The sequence below is a fragment of the Leptinotarsa decemlineata genome, unplaced genomic scaffold (genome assembly GCF_025532065.1).
Source record: "Leptinotarsa decemlineata unplaced genomic scaffold, Ldec_3_MD MMD2_P_RNA_scaffold_1, whole genome shotgun sequence".
In the NCBI taxonomy this organism is placed as follows: Eukaryota; Metazoa; Arthropoda; class Insecta; order Coleoptera; family Chrysomelidae; genus Leptinotarsa; species Leptinotarsa decemlineata.
In genome coordinates, this window is record NW_027412523.1 from 5,637,333 (window position 1) to 5,652,421 (window position 15,089).

Below are 15,089 nucleotides of genomic sequence, written 5' to 3' on the forward strand. Positions count from 1 at the left end.
ATATTGCTACCACTTGAAATTTTAAACATTTGGTCTCTTCGCTTTTCTATTCCTCTGATGGAAGGATTTGTCAGGATCAATTGTGAACTAAGGGTTTTATTACCTCTGTTGTACATGTTTACTATTTCTCGAAGAATATATTAATGAGAAGTATTATAGGTCTTCCCAGATGTATCCAAGGATACAGTACCTCATTTGAATAAAGTTGTGGAACTAGTGGTTAAGTACGTGTCCTCCAACATACCCAATTAAACGAAATATAACCACATTATAACATTACTCGACACATATTTCAATCACCAAGTGATCATTTTCAAGAGAAGGATAAAAAGTTTAATCTTAATCAACATCAATTCTGTCTCAATCATAGAGATATCAATATGGACTGACCGTTACAAAAGTTTTATAATACATACACTCCGGATCACACGAAGTTTTGGAAATGACGTCACTGCCCAAAAGAATAGGCTTGTGCTACGTCATACGTAATATGGGTTGCATACTGGGTAGTCAGTATTATGTGTCCAATCGAACAATAATGAAATAATTGTCTAATGAAATAAAGTATAGTAAATCATTTTAGTAGTATTTTTTTTGGTACTGACGATTTATTCAGGACTGCTGCAACAAAAAATTGAAATTTTTTTCGATGAAAGTATGCAACACGTAAAACATCATGACGTCAAATCTGATGTTCAGGTACGTGTTTCTATCACCAAGTGATCATTTTCAAGAGGACCATTAAACTGATAATTATGAAATACCAAAACGTGGATCTTTCCATCCTTTTTCAGTTGTTGGAGTAGGTCACAGATCACAAAACTATGTTGTTGTAACCTTGCACTCTCTCTTCAATCACCGTGTTTACTTCTACACGGTGATTCAGTAATCATACAATATCGGAGGTAGTTCCGATATTCTGTGTCCATATTATGACGTCAGTGGCACCAACAAATAAAAAAACTGCATTTTGCAGTTGCATGAATGAAATATAAGAATAGTTGTTTGTACCTATTTTAAATTCCGTAAATATTAAAACGAATAAAATTATTGATGAAGAATGAATACACACAAAACTAGGCATAGGATGCATTATGCACATCATTTCAGCTAATTCCTCATAATTACAAGGCACATGCTCTCAAGAAATTTTACTTATAACCTTCAATATTGCAATACATTCAATAGGTTATTCACTACTAACATGTCGGGCAATAAACCTCTTGTTTTCAATATTTTATCAGAATGTAAAACATCCAAAGCTCGAGTAGGGAAAATGACTTTACCACATGGTGTCGTTGACACTCCAGTATTCATGCCTGTAGGAACACAGGTAATAATAATGTTCATTCAAAATGTCCTTGGAAACTGTATTAATTATTTCAGGGAACTCTCAAAGGAATGTTACCAGAACAACTGGAAAAAATGGGGTTACAAATAATGTTGGCTAATACTTATCATTTGGGAACCAAGCCAGTAAGTACATTCAATCGAAGAATATTTGAAAGAGATATAAGTTGGACATTTTTTAGGGTGCAGAAGTTCTGAGAAAAGCAGGAGGACTCCACAAATTCATGAACTGGGATAGACCCCTTTTGACAGATTCTGGAGGGTTTCAAATGGTTTCCCTCCTGAAATTAGCAGAAATAACTGAAGAAGGTGTCAAGTTTCAGTCATTGAATCAACAAAAAGCTGAAGTCATGCTAACTCCTGAGCATTCCATTGAAATTCAGAATGCAATTGGAGCAGATATCATCATGCAACTGGATGATGTAATAAAAACAACCTCTCCAGATGAAAACCGAGTAAAAGAATCGGTTCTTAGGTAAAAAATATAACCATGTGTAGGTAAATTTAATTGATGTAACAACTTTATCAATTGTGTTTTAGGACTACCAGGTGGTTGGATAGATGCATAAAAGCTCATCAAAATCCAGACACACAAAATATATTTCCTATTGTCCAAGGGACTCTCTATAAAGATCTAAGAATAATAAGTGCAAATGAATTAATTAAACGAAGTGTCAATGGCTTTGCAATAGGAGGTTTGAGGTTAGTATTATATCACTCCATAAATGATGTTTTTAAGAGAAATGGGGCATTCTGAGGTTTGGCAATCAATGGTTGCGTAAGCTGTTTAATGAATGATAGTCAAAAAGTCAGATTTACATCATTCTTGTAAATCTATAATTTTCGTAACAGAATGGACGAATAATTTTCAGCAGGAGCATTAGATAATCTCTCCCAGATTAGGTTTCTACTGTGAAAGTGACAGTCTCTCACCTCATCCTGAGGTGTGTGTGTATCTGCTCCGAAAGGATATACGACTCTTACCCCATTCAGTATCACTACAGAAACCTATAAAGTTTTGTCATATTAACACGTGAATCTGCTGCGATAAACCTTTTTTTCTAGCCAATCTAAACTAGAATATACAGAGATAATGGGCGTGGATTTAACAACCCCAACTGCCCCCCCTGTAACATCCGATTGAGATCAAAAACTTCTTAGTTCTCCAAATCTGTTTTCAATACTTTCATGGAAAAATCTAGATTTTCTTTCATTTGATACAAAGTGAAACGATACCCTTTGTTGGACAGCAGAGTATTTAACTTTGTGGAAATTTAATATTACATTCATAAGGAGAATGTCAAAAATAAAATTTTGAACAGTTGTTCACAAAAATATCAACTTTAATACTTTTCCATGTGAGAAATTGTTATATTTAAATTAATCTTTCAGAAACCTCTCGATTATGGTTTTTTCTAATGTAATGCAGATTTATGTACTCAAAAAGAGTTGCAAACTTGATTGTTCTCGTTACAAAAATTTGACAAGTTTTGAAACTTCTTTGGTTTTTCCACAAGTTTAAGATAGTGGATATGTGAAGTTTGTCAACGATTGATTTAAATAAGTGGGATTATCACTGCACTAGTGTTGTTTTGGTACGTTATAATGGATTTTCATCAAGTATGTTAAATTTGTTTATACAGTAAAAGTGTTTTTGTTTGTTTCACAGTGGTGGAGAAAGCAAAGATGACTTCTGGAAAGTTGTACATTTGTGTACAGATTTGCTACCTAAAGAGAAACCACGGTATCTTATGGGCGTTGGATTTGCAGTTGATTTAGTTGTATGTTCTGCTTTGGGCGTGGATATGTTTGACTGTGTTTTCCCTACAAGAACTGCAGTAAGTTTAAATATTTTTTGGTTTTATTCTTGAGATTTTAAATTTTTCAGACTACCTTTATCTCTTCCTCTGCTCTGAAATCTACAAAAAACTTCAGTAAAAATATTTTTCCTTAGATGTATCAGATCGATAAATTTAAAATAAAATGACAAATTTGATTGTATCAAATGTTTGACTGGATCAAGACAGGTCAGAAAAATGTTTTTCCCTATTCTTTACAGAGATTTGGTTGTGCCTTGTTATCGATTGGACAGTTAAACCTGAGGAAAGCAAAATACGCCAAAGACTTTGGGCCCATAGATCCAGAGTGTTGGTGCAACACCTGCAAAAACTACACCAGGGCCTACTTGCACGGAGTAGTGACACAACTACCAGTAGCCTGTCATTTGTTGTCAGAACATAACGTAGCTTTCCAAATGAGGCTCATGCAGGAAATACGGGACAGTGTTAGTGAAAACCGGTTTCCGGACTTTGTGCAAAACTTCATGTTGAAACTGTATCCTGACAAGAACTATCCGAGCTGGATAAAAGATTCTTTGAGTGCGGTGAATATGGAATTGCTGTGATTTGAATTCAAAATGTTTTCTACGTCAAAGTTTCCATTATTTTATTTTTGAACAGTGTAGCAAGTTAGTCTTTATTTATTTGAAGGTACATGTACCTTTCGTTACCAATTTTCACTGTTTACCTTATTTATTTTCACAAACATTCCTTTACAAAATCAGTCATTAGAATAATATCATGTGACCAAAGATACCATCCTAATTTATTTTACCATTAAATTTTTTTATAAAAATGTGTATTATTCACCAGGTGGTGGTTCTGTTCTAACTGAAATGATTTTGCTAGGCTCTTATCGAAAACTACTTATTTTGGAAGAAAGTTGAAATGATTCTTAGATTTTTTACATTCTACAAACAGATTGTCAACGATGTGCAACATAAAAAGTAACTTCTAATTTCTGAAGAAAAAAATACTTGCATCTCTGAACTTTTGACTGAGGATACACTACAAAAACACACTTTTGTCTATTTTCCACTATATTTCTTTATTGTTGACCGGTTTCGGCTATTAGCCGAATCGGCTATTATACCATTTTGAAAATGGTATAATAGCCGAAACCGGTTTCGGCTATTAGCCGAATCGGCTATTATACCATTTTGAAAATGGTATAATAGCCGAAACCGGTCAACAATAAAGAAATATAGTGGAAAATAGACAAAAGTGTGTTTTTGTAGTGTATCCTCAGTGAACATGAATTTCCACAAAATAAACAAGTCGTCAATCGAAGATCTGAACTTTTGCCTATAAAACAAGAAATTATACAATAAGTTCACATATTTAGTTAGCGCTTTCTTCAAAATGGTTGATCTTTATTGAAAAATAATCTGTTTCTGATTTCAAAAACTATTTTATTTTTTAACGTACTGGGTTTCTTTTTACCTTCTTCTAAATGTTATATTTCATTGTAACTTTTCAGCTTGCATTTCTTTATATAACTTTAATGTTTACATGTTTGAAAACCCTGAATAGTCCTAGAAATATTAAATCAAGCTAATAGATGATTTGTTAATAAATATACTCATCCGAGACATAAGACATTCAAGAAAAAGGAATATCAAATAATCCGTTTTAGTTAAGAAACTGAGCTGAATGGACTTCACTAGCAGTAACGGAGTGAATTGACTTTTTATTATTGTGGCATATTTTACAAGATTTAGAAAACATAAAATCATTGAAAGGTTGATTTTTATGTATCGTCATTTTTGTGGCCAAATACTTCTGTTTTTGTTTTGGGTCCATATATATTTAATCTACTTTGTGTGTTTCTAGTTCTGGGTATGTAGAGTTTGATCTTTCTCTTGAAGATGATCACTTGGTGATCGAAAAACGTATCGAGCTGTTAAAATAATAGTTTCGTGTTGGGAAAAAACTCTAGTTATATTTATGTAGAAATGTTCGAAAAAGTCCAATTCAACTTTTAATGTATGTAAAGTACAAGAATAGAACACAATACTTCAATTACAAAAGAAAAATAATATATATGACCTCTCTCTTAAAGTTTGACACTGCTCTTTCAAACATCTATATGGTGAGTCAAAATAAATAAATTACAACAATTATCAGTGGACAAATTCTATTGTTTTAATAAATTTGAATCTACCGTACTTCAACCTATGAAATACTCTCGACATCATTATTTATTCTACTCTAAAGGGGGTTCTGTTTTCAGTAGAAAGTCTAAAAAGGAAATTGTTATTTGGGATATTTTAAATGAATTTTTGAAATAACTGCAGGCCGCTTCTACACAAATTGAAATATACTTCAAATTACATTTAGACGATTTTCTTTGTTGGACTGATGGAGAGAAAAATGCTTGGGATATCTTCAATAACATACTTTGCATTCTTCCTACCACTAATGTTAAAAACAGTTTTATTTATTCATTACAAACAAGTTCATGTTATGATTTCAGTAGAAAAATCATTTTGTATAACGCTCACACTCCTCATGCCTACATGAAATCGTCCGAATCATTCCCATCATCATATTTGTCCATATTTTCAGAGTTCATAAGAGAGTTGTAGCTGCGCAGTTCGGCATCTTCTTTCCTTTTCTTTTCCTCTTCTTCTTCCTTTCTCTTCTGCTCCCTAAGTAATTTTTTCTTGTCTTCCCTCTCCAGCCTATCCCTTTTTTCTCTCTCTGCTCTAAAATCTACACAAAACTTCAATTGAAGAAATCTCCTCAATATTTTATTTTGGGTGAATCTAATAGAATGATGGAGATATTAGACTTCTCAGTGACATAAACATTCTTAATTAATCCATCAGATAAACCAATTTACGTATCTGAGGTGAAAATCAAAAGTAATCTCCCTTTTGAAGATGATCACTTGGTGATTGAAACACGTGACGAGGTGTTAAAAATAACAGTTTGGTGTTGGGATAAATTTTCAGTTATATTCAGTACCAAAGAAGTTGAGAGTATTGGGTGAGATATGGTATATCTGGATCATATCAACACACACCAAGATTGGTGTGTCTGAATTTTATATAGATCCTGATTTCCAAATTAAAACAATTTACTCTGATAGAAATGAAGCTTTGGTATACTTTTTTTGTTAATGATGTTGCTAAATAGGTTTATCACAGCTGTCCCTCATGAATTGGCCGATTCCTTCAATATGGCCACATATTTTGTTTTACCTCCAGCTCATATGTGGGAAGAAATGTGTTTTAAATCAATAATATCAATTACGATGAAATAAATGAACAACTCAATCATTAATGATCAATAATAAAGCTATTATGTTTTGAAGATAATCAATTCAGATAATTTATTATCCAGGAAATTCGAAAAAAGGTTTGGAAATTTCAACTTGTAAACATAAAAAATTTGAACTTTGGTTTCTTTGGAACCAGAATGGAATCGTTAAAAACATTCTTATCCTTTTATCAAAGTAATTGTGAAGTGGAAATGTCAATTTTATATGAAAACATTAAATTATTTCTCCCAAATGAAAATTAAATGATTCACCTGGATTCTCTTCCCTCTTCGTTTTGTTTAGCCTATTTACTATTTCATTTATCCTTTTTGCTACTCGTATTTTTCTTACTTCTTTCTCTTTATGGAAACCAACTTGACCGACTTCCATTCCTGGGGTTTTTTTCAAATTAGCCCACATTGTGTAAACAATATCGACATCATTCATTTTGTTTCCCATAATGCTGTTTGCTTTCACAAGTTGGGCAGCATCTTCCAGTACTGCTGAAGGGATATCATCTATCGTCTGGCCCTGAAATGTTTATTAATAAAACCAATATATTTCATTCAACTAATCTACCAAACACATACTTGTTTCAATCGCAGGTATACATGAGCCGAGGATACTTTATCAACATGAAACCACACATCTTCAGGCCAGCCCCATTTGATGAGATCCTCATCTATAACAAAAACAAGAGTGCAACATTTGAAAAATTTCCATTATTTCTTTACTGACTTTCATTTTTGTCGAATCCCATAAACAATAATGTCGGAGGTGAAACGACGTCACTCTCAAAATAGTACACCATTTTGAGAAAATATATTTTCTAAAAAATAATAGAAACTTGGTAATTCAGAATAAATAAAAATGCTTATTATAAATAGTAAGGTTAAATCCAGAATTCTTCTTCTGGGAAACGGCCTCAGTTATCAAAGATATTCGACATTGGCAGCTCATTTTCAGATGAAATTTCAAACGGTAAATTTTTTTTTGAAACTACAAATTAGAGAAAATATTGGTAAAAAATACATTATTTTCAGAAAACCAGTATTGAGGAAGGTCAATAATTATTTACAGCATATGGCTCATCTCAAACTATGAACGCTTTTAATGATTTCTGTTGTAAGAAGAGGAGTTATGGACAATCAAAATAAGTAAGTAAGTAAGTAGTCTTTATTGAATAGGAATAATCCTAATATTCACAATACAAAGTAATAATTCTACAATAAATGATAATCAAGTAAATACTATATCAAAACATAATACAATGAATGAATCCATGTATAAATTTATAACAAAATACATTATTAACAATAAACAAAGTAAGATTGAGAAGAGATAAAAGAAGGTCATTTAAAAAACAATCTGACGAATGAAACAACGCTTCAAAGTAGATTAATTGCAAATAGAAAAAGAAAATCCGCATTAACTGAGTCATCAGTTAATGATAAATGAAATGTGAAACATCATTTTCTTGTTTTGAAGAACAACCTGATTTTTGCTAATTTGAGCAATGTTATTTTATCTCATCTAGATTTTTCAAGGAAGTGATACTGATGTTAATGAAAAAACAAAGCTGCAGTAGTTCATTGATGATATATTATTAATCTATTTATCTGTCCAGTTTCATAAGAAGTGATTTTCACTCAGATAAGAGTTTTATTCATTAGGGATGAGTAGATATTACTTAAATCCAACATAATTTAGTAGATACCTACGAATTGTTGATATGTTCTGTTCATAGACTTGGCAGTTCAAGAGCCAATTCATGTACAATGCGATTTTCATTATCATTATCGATCATTTAATTTCAATTGATGGCAAATATTTTCTATAAAACGAAAACAGGATATTCATTGTGTATATAACGAATGCAAATAATTTGTTTACAGAGGTGCGGTTGACTTTAATTTAGACTAATTTTATTGATGTCGAGAATATTTGAAAAATGTCCGATGCGACTAAATTCAGCTCTTAAAAAACGCGAAATGAAGCTGTCACAGTGTGAGAAATGTCATTTTCCAATTTTTTTTGGATGATATAATTTCAGAATGATATAAAATGATATACTGAAACATTTAACATTCGATTTGTAATTTAAAATTCCAAGTCGCTGGCGAAAATCAAATTTAAAATTACCAGCAATTAATTTTTTTCACGCTCTTTAACAATTAGTTCTCCTTGTTCCGGTTGGTCGAATATCTAATGTCGAGTTTAAACAAATTGTCTTGCATATTAATTTTTTTCATTGCGAACGAAGCACCACAACTTTTACCTCGACTAAATCGAGCGATGCGCATAACGAGAGCGATACTTTTCAATAATTTTCTCATGCGTGAAAGACCAACTGAACGCTCAGGAATTCGAAGAGTGTAAATAAACATTCAGTACCAGATAATTTCTCATAACTGTTATACAAAGGCGATAATTTTTTACACTCTGGAATTACGAAATACTTTTTTGATGCACCTTCTTATAACTAAATAGTGGTAAGAAAGAGTTCACAAAACATAGAGAAATCATCGAAACATGCTTTTCTCCTGGTTGGTAGGCAGTGGTTGAATGGAACCGGAAGTACCAACAGTTTCGTCTACTACTGCGGTAGAGAATAAAAGTCATAATAAGCATTTTTAAATTATCTCAACGAACAAGAGCCTTCACAGAAGGACCTGTACCTGGTGTGACAAACTTCCTTATTGTCAAACAACAAGTATTCTTACGTTGGATCATCCTGATTCAGCGAATAATCATAAGATTACCTATTCGCTGAATTTCAGCATCAAACTGAACATAGTGGTTAGCTTCATTTGTGAAAGAACGTTTGTTTGCGTTGATGATCAAATAAAGTCCAGTGACCTTTATGAGAGATTGTCTAATAATTACATCAGTTTCTATTTTCAAGAAAGCGAAAATGTGGAATCGCATCAACTGCAAATAGCAATTTTAAATATGTTACAAAATATATGTTGTTCAAAGTAACGTACGATGCCAGTTTCTGTTCCTCTGTAATTTGGCAAAACTGAAATATTCGTGTGAAACGTACCTTGAAAAAGGAATTTTTTAAATAACTTGCTCCAATTTTGAAACTCATTATCATCATCAGGAATCGTTATTAGCCAGTGATGAAACCAACAAGCAGAATTTTAAATTCGTAACCTTTTGTAACCTAAACATGAAGAGTTTCAACGTACTCATTATCATTATTCTATAGCTATTGAAAACCAAATTTTCGATAATTTGATCAGAACTTTCAGTTTTCACAAGTATGAATAAATAAAATGAAATATGGCCGTGTATTATAGTACACAATTAAGTGATAATTGCGAGTACCTACAAAAGTTGAACTAAATTGTTCATATGCAAGTAATCTGACATACTTTATTCACAGTAAGTCAAATTACCAGCAAAAACCACCATGAAACAAATTTAACGTTATTTATGGCACAAGCCTTCGATTATACTTTTTGTGAAGAAATAAAAAACTAGGAAAAACTAAATGAACTGAAAAAAATAAAACTTCAATTAATCAAAATATATATTTTACTCAAAGAATATTTCCTACTTGAAAAAGGATTTTTTACAGGAGATATTATTTCATTGGGAAAAGCTTTTTTGACTTTCTACTTTCACATCATGAATTGTAACTCAGAATTCAGAAAAATTCGGAATTTCGACTTCAATCTCTAATTAAATATCGTTGAACTCGAAATTTTGTTGAATTCCGACTACACTCTCGAAATTTCGAGTTTAAAATCGAAATTTAGTGATTTTTTGTAACAATTTGTAGTCTTTTTACGTCTTTCTACGTGTTTCGATCACCAAGTGGTCATCTTCAAGAGAAAGATTGAAATCTATATATATCTATACCTACTAATATAAATGTGAAATGTGAGAATGTATGTATGTTTGTGGCTCTTTCACGCCTAAACGATTGAACGGATTTAGATGAAACTTTACATAAATACAGCTTATACATCAGAATAATATATAGGCTACAATTTACAAAGGTTTCATGTTATTTTGGTTATAGTATAATGATAAGTATTGAGTGAGTCGGAAAAATTCTTACTATATTTTTAAAGTAAAATATAAATTACTAGCTGATGACCGCTCTTATATTCACGTACAGCCGAAGCTACTGAACCTAGAATCTTGAAATATGCAGGTAGGTTCTTTGTATAGCGTAAATAATCATCAAGAGAGGGAATCAGGAATGTCCACCCCCAAGAGGGAAAATAGCTGTTCAAAGATTGTATTGAATTTCGTCAGTTTTGAAGTTATGATGCACTGTTTGGAACCTTTGGTGTAGTAATGAATATTACTGGTTTTGAAGTTGGAAACCTGAAGTTTTGGTTTCTTAAAAAAATATCGTGAGTATTTGTTGAAAATGGTCTGTCACGAAACAACTAGTAAAATTATATTTTAAAAACAATTTTAAAAATACTCTATAAACTGAATTGTTTCTTTTTTGTTGTGCATTAGACTGAGATAATCTTGATTTATGAGAATATCTAAACGATTTATCGTTCCCATGATAATTTAATTTAAACTTTCTACTTCAACGAATTCTATCGATAATTTGCTTGCCGTTCCGCGTCACGTCTTGAACCCGTTCGTTCATAAGTCGATGTATCAAAAATGATTTCGAGAAAAACTATGCCCTAAATTCAACAACCTTGCAGTTTGCGTTATGACATTGAACATTCGGATCGGACAGATGATATATATGTATACTTACCTACTTACTCGTTTGATGATGCAATCGATATTTATTGAAGCAGTTCCTGATGACTCCAACATTCTCCAAGGATAAAAGTATTTGTTCATTTCTTGAAATCATAAATCTGTAAATGCTAACTAGATAACTACATAAGAGAAGAGAGCTCTACGCTGCCTGAAATAAATAGACGATTACAATGAGTACAAGTTTGAGCAGTTGAAAAGCCCAGGAGTTTATAACTTTGGCTTCGCACGGGTGCAATTTAGAATATTTATGTGAAACATAGTTAAAGTCCACATTCGAATAATTCAAAAAGGAATTGGCATGTACGTAAACAACCTTGAAATTATTTAGTTAGGTGAGGATTAATGTCCGCATATGAATGTCATCTTTTCTACCCGTACATTTCAGTGCCATTTCACATAATTTCAGTTCGCCTTCATCGAAAATTATGATTGTCATTCAATTCGTAATTTTATACAGAATAATTTACGATTCGAGCCAAGTTGCGCTAACAAATAGTTTAGTTATAAACAATTTAATTAAAGGAAAAAGAGGTGATCGTTTTCTACAAATATCTCAAAAACTACGATAGATATTCAAGATTTGGAAAAAATCCTTAGAGCAGAAAATTTAGATAGGTACTGAATAAATTCACCTCTCGAATTTTAGAATCATAGTGAGTGAGTATTATGGCTTTCGACTTCATCTCGAAATTACGACATTAATCTTCGAGATGAAAGTCGTTATTTCGAAATTTAGAGTTAAAAGTTGGAATTTCGAGAACAAATGTTTAAAAATATGTGGCTCTTCTGCGCTTTCTTAAATTTATCATACCAAGGTTAACATTATGGCAATTTCCGTGAGTATTTCTAATTTTTTCCAAGGTAAAATACAGTTTATGATAATGAACAAGTGATTTTTTTTCAAATCGGTGAATTCGTTTTTGAGAATATCCGTTAAAACGAAAATGAAACCTTTTGTCTTTATAATATTAGCGAAGAAGAGACCGTTAAGGCCTCAATATGACTTTCAGTGGAGCTAAGATTGATAAAAAAAAATTTGAAACTAGAAAAATGAAAAATCAGATTCTTCAAAACTGAAGCGCTGAACTGCAATGCTCCGTTATATAGAATCTTCCAAACTAGAGACTAGTTAATTGGTGTGTTTGATACACCTTGAAAGTGGCAAGATCTTCAGTGAGGATTAAGCGAAGCAAATAAGGAAAGTAAATTACTCTAAATAAAAATGCAACCTTGTCATCTTCATTAAGGCCGTCGTAATTTGGCACAGGGACGGTGATGATCGCTGATCTGTAGGTAGGAGAAGAACAGTTCAGACGTGCAGAGTGATTTTTGAGTTTTATTTTGAAACGCATTCATTTAAATCAACTACTTCTTTTAATTTTTTTCTGTTGTTCGAAAGCGCGTAAGAAATGATGAAACACCCATAGCACGATAACAAAAAAATTCAGGTGCGATTTTTTTTAATAAATTACCATCATGCCTGTCGAATTAGAATTTTATTGCGATTGAACTAGTGCAAAAAAACGTGTTTGTTATTGGATGCATACAAATGGAGTTTGGGCAGTATGAAACAGTATTTTCTTTAAAAATTCAGTTGGTTTCTCTCTGTTGTATGATTTGCAAAAATGCCTATTGAAATATTCGGTTACATGGTAGTGTCTGGTACTTTGTATTCGCCATCACATATGATAATTTTAATAGGTCTCTTATTTTTTGTGAATTAGCCACATGCTATTATGAAATATTAATAAAAACAAAATTATTTTTCTAGTATTTGGAAAAGAAATCTATGAACTTACTCTCAGAACTAATGTATTTTTGAGGAATTTTATTGCTCATACACCGAATATTCTGATGACATACTTTAATAATGGCTGATTTGTCAGCTATTTTGGTAACTAATTGACATACCGTTGGATTAAGTCATGTGAGAGGAGCTTCTAATCATAGGACAGGGACTTCAAGTCTATAAATACGTGATCAATTACAAACACAATTATTACAGTCATTATTGGTAAAGCAATTAACGGAATAAACCATTATTATTCATCTCTTTGAGTTTGTGGTTATTCATCGTTTACAAATTTTCAACTGGTAATCAATGGATAAGTTACATTACATTCTCATAGATATATTGAAAGAGTAGTTATAACAATGACCTGGAAAAATGCCTTATCAACATTTTACGCTCTTTCAACTACTATTTTTGGAATATTCTCTTCCATCAATTATCATATTTTTTACTATCATTTCTTGCTAAATTCGATTTGCCTAAACCAAGCCACAATAAAAAACCGGATCTTCATAATCTTCTAGATATTGGAAAACAGGAAATACTGACACACAACTTTCAAAAAATCAATATTTATTATACCTACGATGTTCTTCCAAAAGCTATTACAATAATTTATTCAATTGTTGGCGAAAGGGTGAAAACCGAAGCGAACAAAACATTTTTCTTCTCCATCTCTCGAGATTGCAAATGATTATAAACATTCAAATATGGATAACAGCAGCCATGTATTGCATAAGAACTCATTTAATTGAGGATAAAATGAGAGGCTTCAAATGTCTTTCTCTACAATAATTTATTATGTTCAGGAACCGCACTCAGGTTGTAAATTATGGGTCAAAATCATTTCGTAAGTTCTCCAACACGTAACAATATGAATTTGTTGCAATAAAGATTTAGTATAGTCTTGGAGATAAAAATTGCACATTTGAGACCTTGCTTAGAATATATTTGTACAAGATGAATTCCATATGAGAATAAAATTATCTATATAAAGATACGGCATAATGAATAAGACGTATTTAAAGCAAACCAAAAACTTAATAATTCCATGTAACAAGTTCTTATTAAAAAAGAGGAGCAATAGTACTATGGAGTTCAGGTTATGTCGGTTAACATCAAAAAAGAAACATTGATATTCCAATACAAACCGTAAGATGCTAGTGATATCATAGATCATGACCTCTCTCAGATGTATAAGGAATATTACTTATTTTCATAATTAAGAAAATTACTGATGATACGTTGCATACACGCGGTATTAACAAAGGTGAAGGATACTCGTACACATTCACTTGCCTGTATTAATTTCTATACAAATATAATTATGAGAAAACTTGGTTGTTATGAATTCCGACTTTTTCCATTACAAAGTACAGAGTAACGGAAAAAGTCTGAATTTTACGAAAAAAACTGATGATTTCGGCGGCAGAAACTATGATGACGAAACTGAGCGAACAAAAAAACGCGTTTCGAAGAACACGTCTTAGAGAACGATCGGAAAATGAGTGAAACATGTTGACATTATTCAACGAAAGTCATTTTTTGTGGAGGAAAAAATCAGTAAACTAAAAAGTTTGCCCTTCTACACTTGTATAAAGTTCTCCATTATAATTTTTATATTTTTTCAGATTGTGGAAGGTAACATTTACCCAAAAAAGGTCGATAAAAAAAGGTTGACATTGTTGAGGCCGGTACATTACCAAAGCTTTCCGGACACTTTCGAAAGTTTAGAAATCGGAAAATGTAGAATGGGATCTATGAATAGCGATAAAGATTACATTCCAAATAGACCGTTATTAACTATCTCACAAAACAATTATTAATAGATGTCAGGTGAATATTGGGTCACTAGCATATCAATATTACTGGAGTTTTATCCCAATATCAAACCGTTATTTTAATACCTCGTCACGTGTTTCGATCACCAAGTGATCATCTTCAAGAGGAAGATTAAACTAACTGTTTAAACTGATTAAACAGTTAGTTCAATCTTCCTCTTAAAGATTATCAAAATGTTTTCTAAAAAGTATACCTTATACGCTTTAAAACCACAAAAAAATCACAATTAGATAGTTTTTATATGGATCTTCAT

General features: G+C 31.8%; 2 protein-coding genes across 2 annotated transcripts; one reads left to right on the forward strand and one right to left on the reverse strand.

Moving 5' to 3' along the window:
* Positions 1 to 896: 896 nt before the first annotated feature.
* On the forward strand, positions 897 to 3,984 carry Tgt (tRNA-guanine transglycosylase). Its single transcript, XM_023158383.2, has 6 exons — positions 897 to 1,333; positions 1,387 to 1,476; positions 1,533 to 1,825; positions 1,891 to 2,052; positions 3,020 to 3,188; positions 3,410 to 3,984. The coding sequence occupies exons 1-6, from the start codon at positions 1,136 to 1,138 to the stop codon at positions 3,752 to 3,754; spliced, it is 1,257 nt and encodes a 418-aa protein (XP_023014151.2). The 5' UTR covers positions 897 to 1,135; the 3' UTR covers positions 3,755 to 3,984.
* A 1,623-nt stretch (positions 3,985 to 5,607) lies between these two features.
* Positions 5,608 to 7,352, reverse strand: LOC111503943 (coiled-coil domain-containing protein 25). Its single transcript, XM_023158388.2, has 4 exons — positions 7,192 to 7,352; positions 7,044 to 7,135; positions 6,726 to 6,984; positions 5,608 to 5,903 (listed from the first exon to the last, which is right to left on the reverse strand). The coding sequence occupies exons 1-4, from the start codon at positions 7,262 to 7,264 to the stop codon at positions 5,704 to 5,706; spliced, it is 624 nt and encodes a 207-aa protein (XP_023014156.1). The 5' UTR covers positions 7,265 to 7,352; the 3' UTR covers positions 5,608 to 5,703.
* Between the last annotated feature and the right edge of the window lie 7,737 nt (positions 7,353 to 15,089).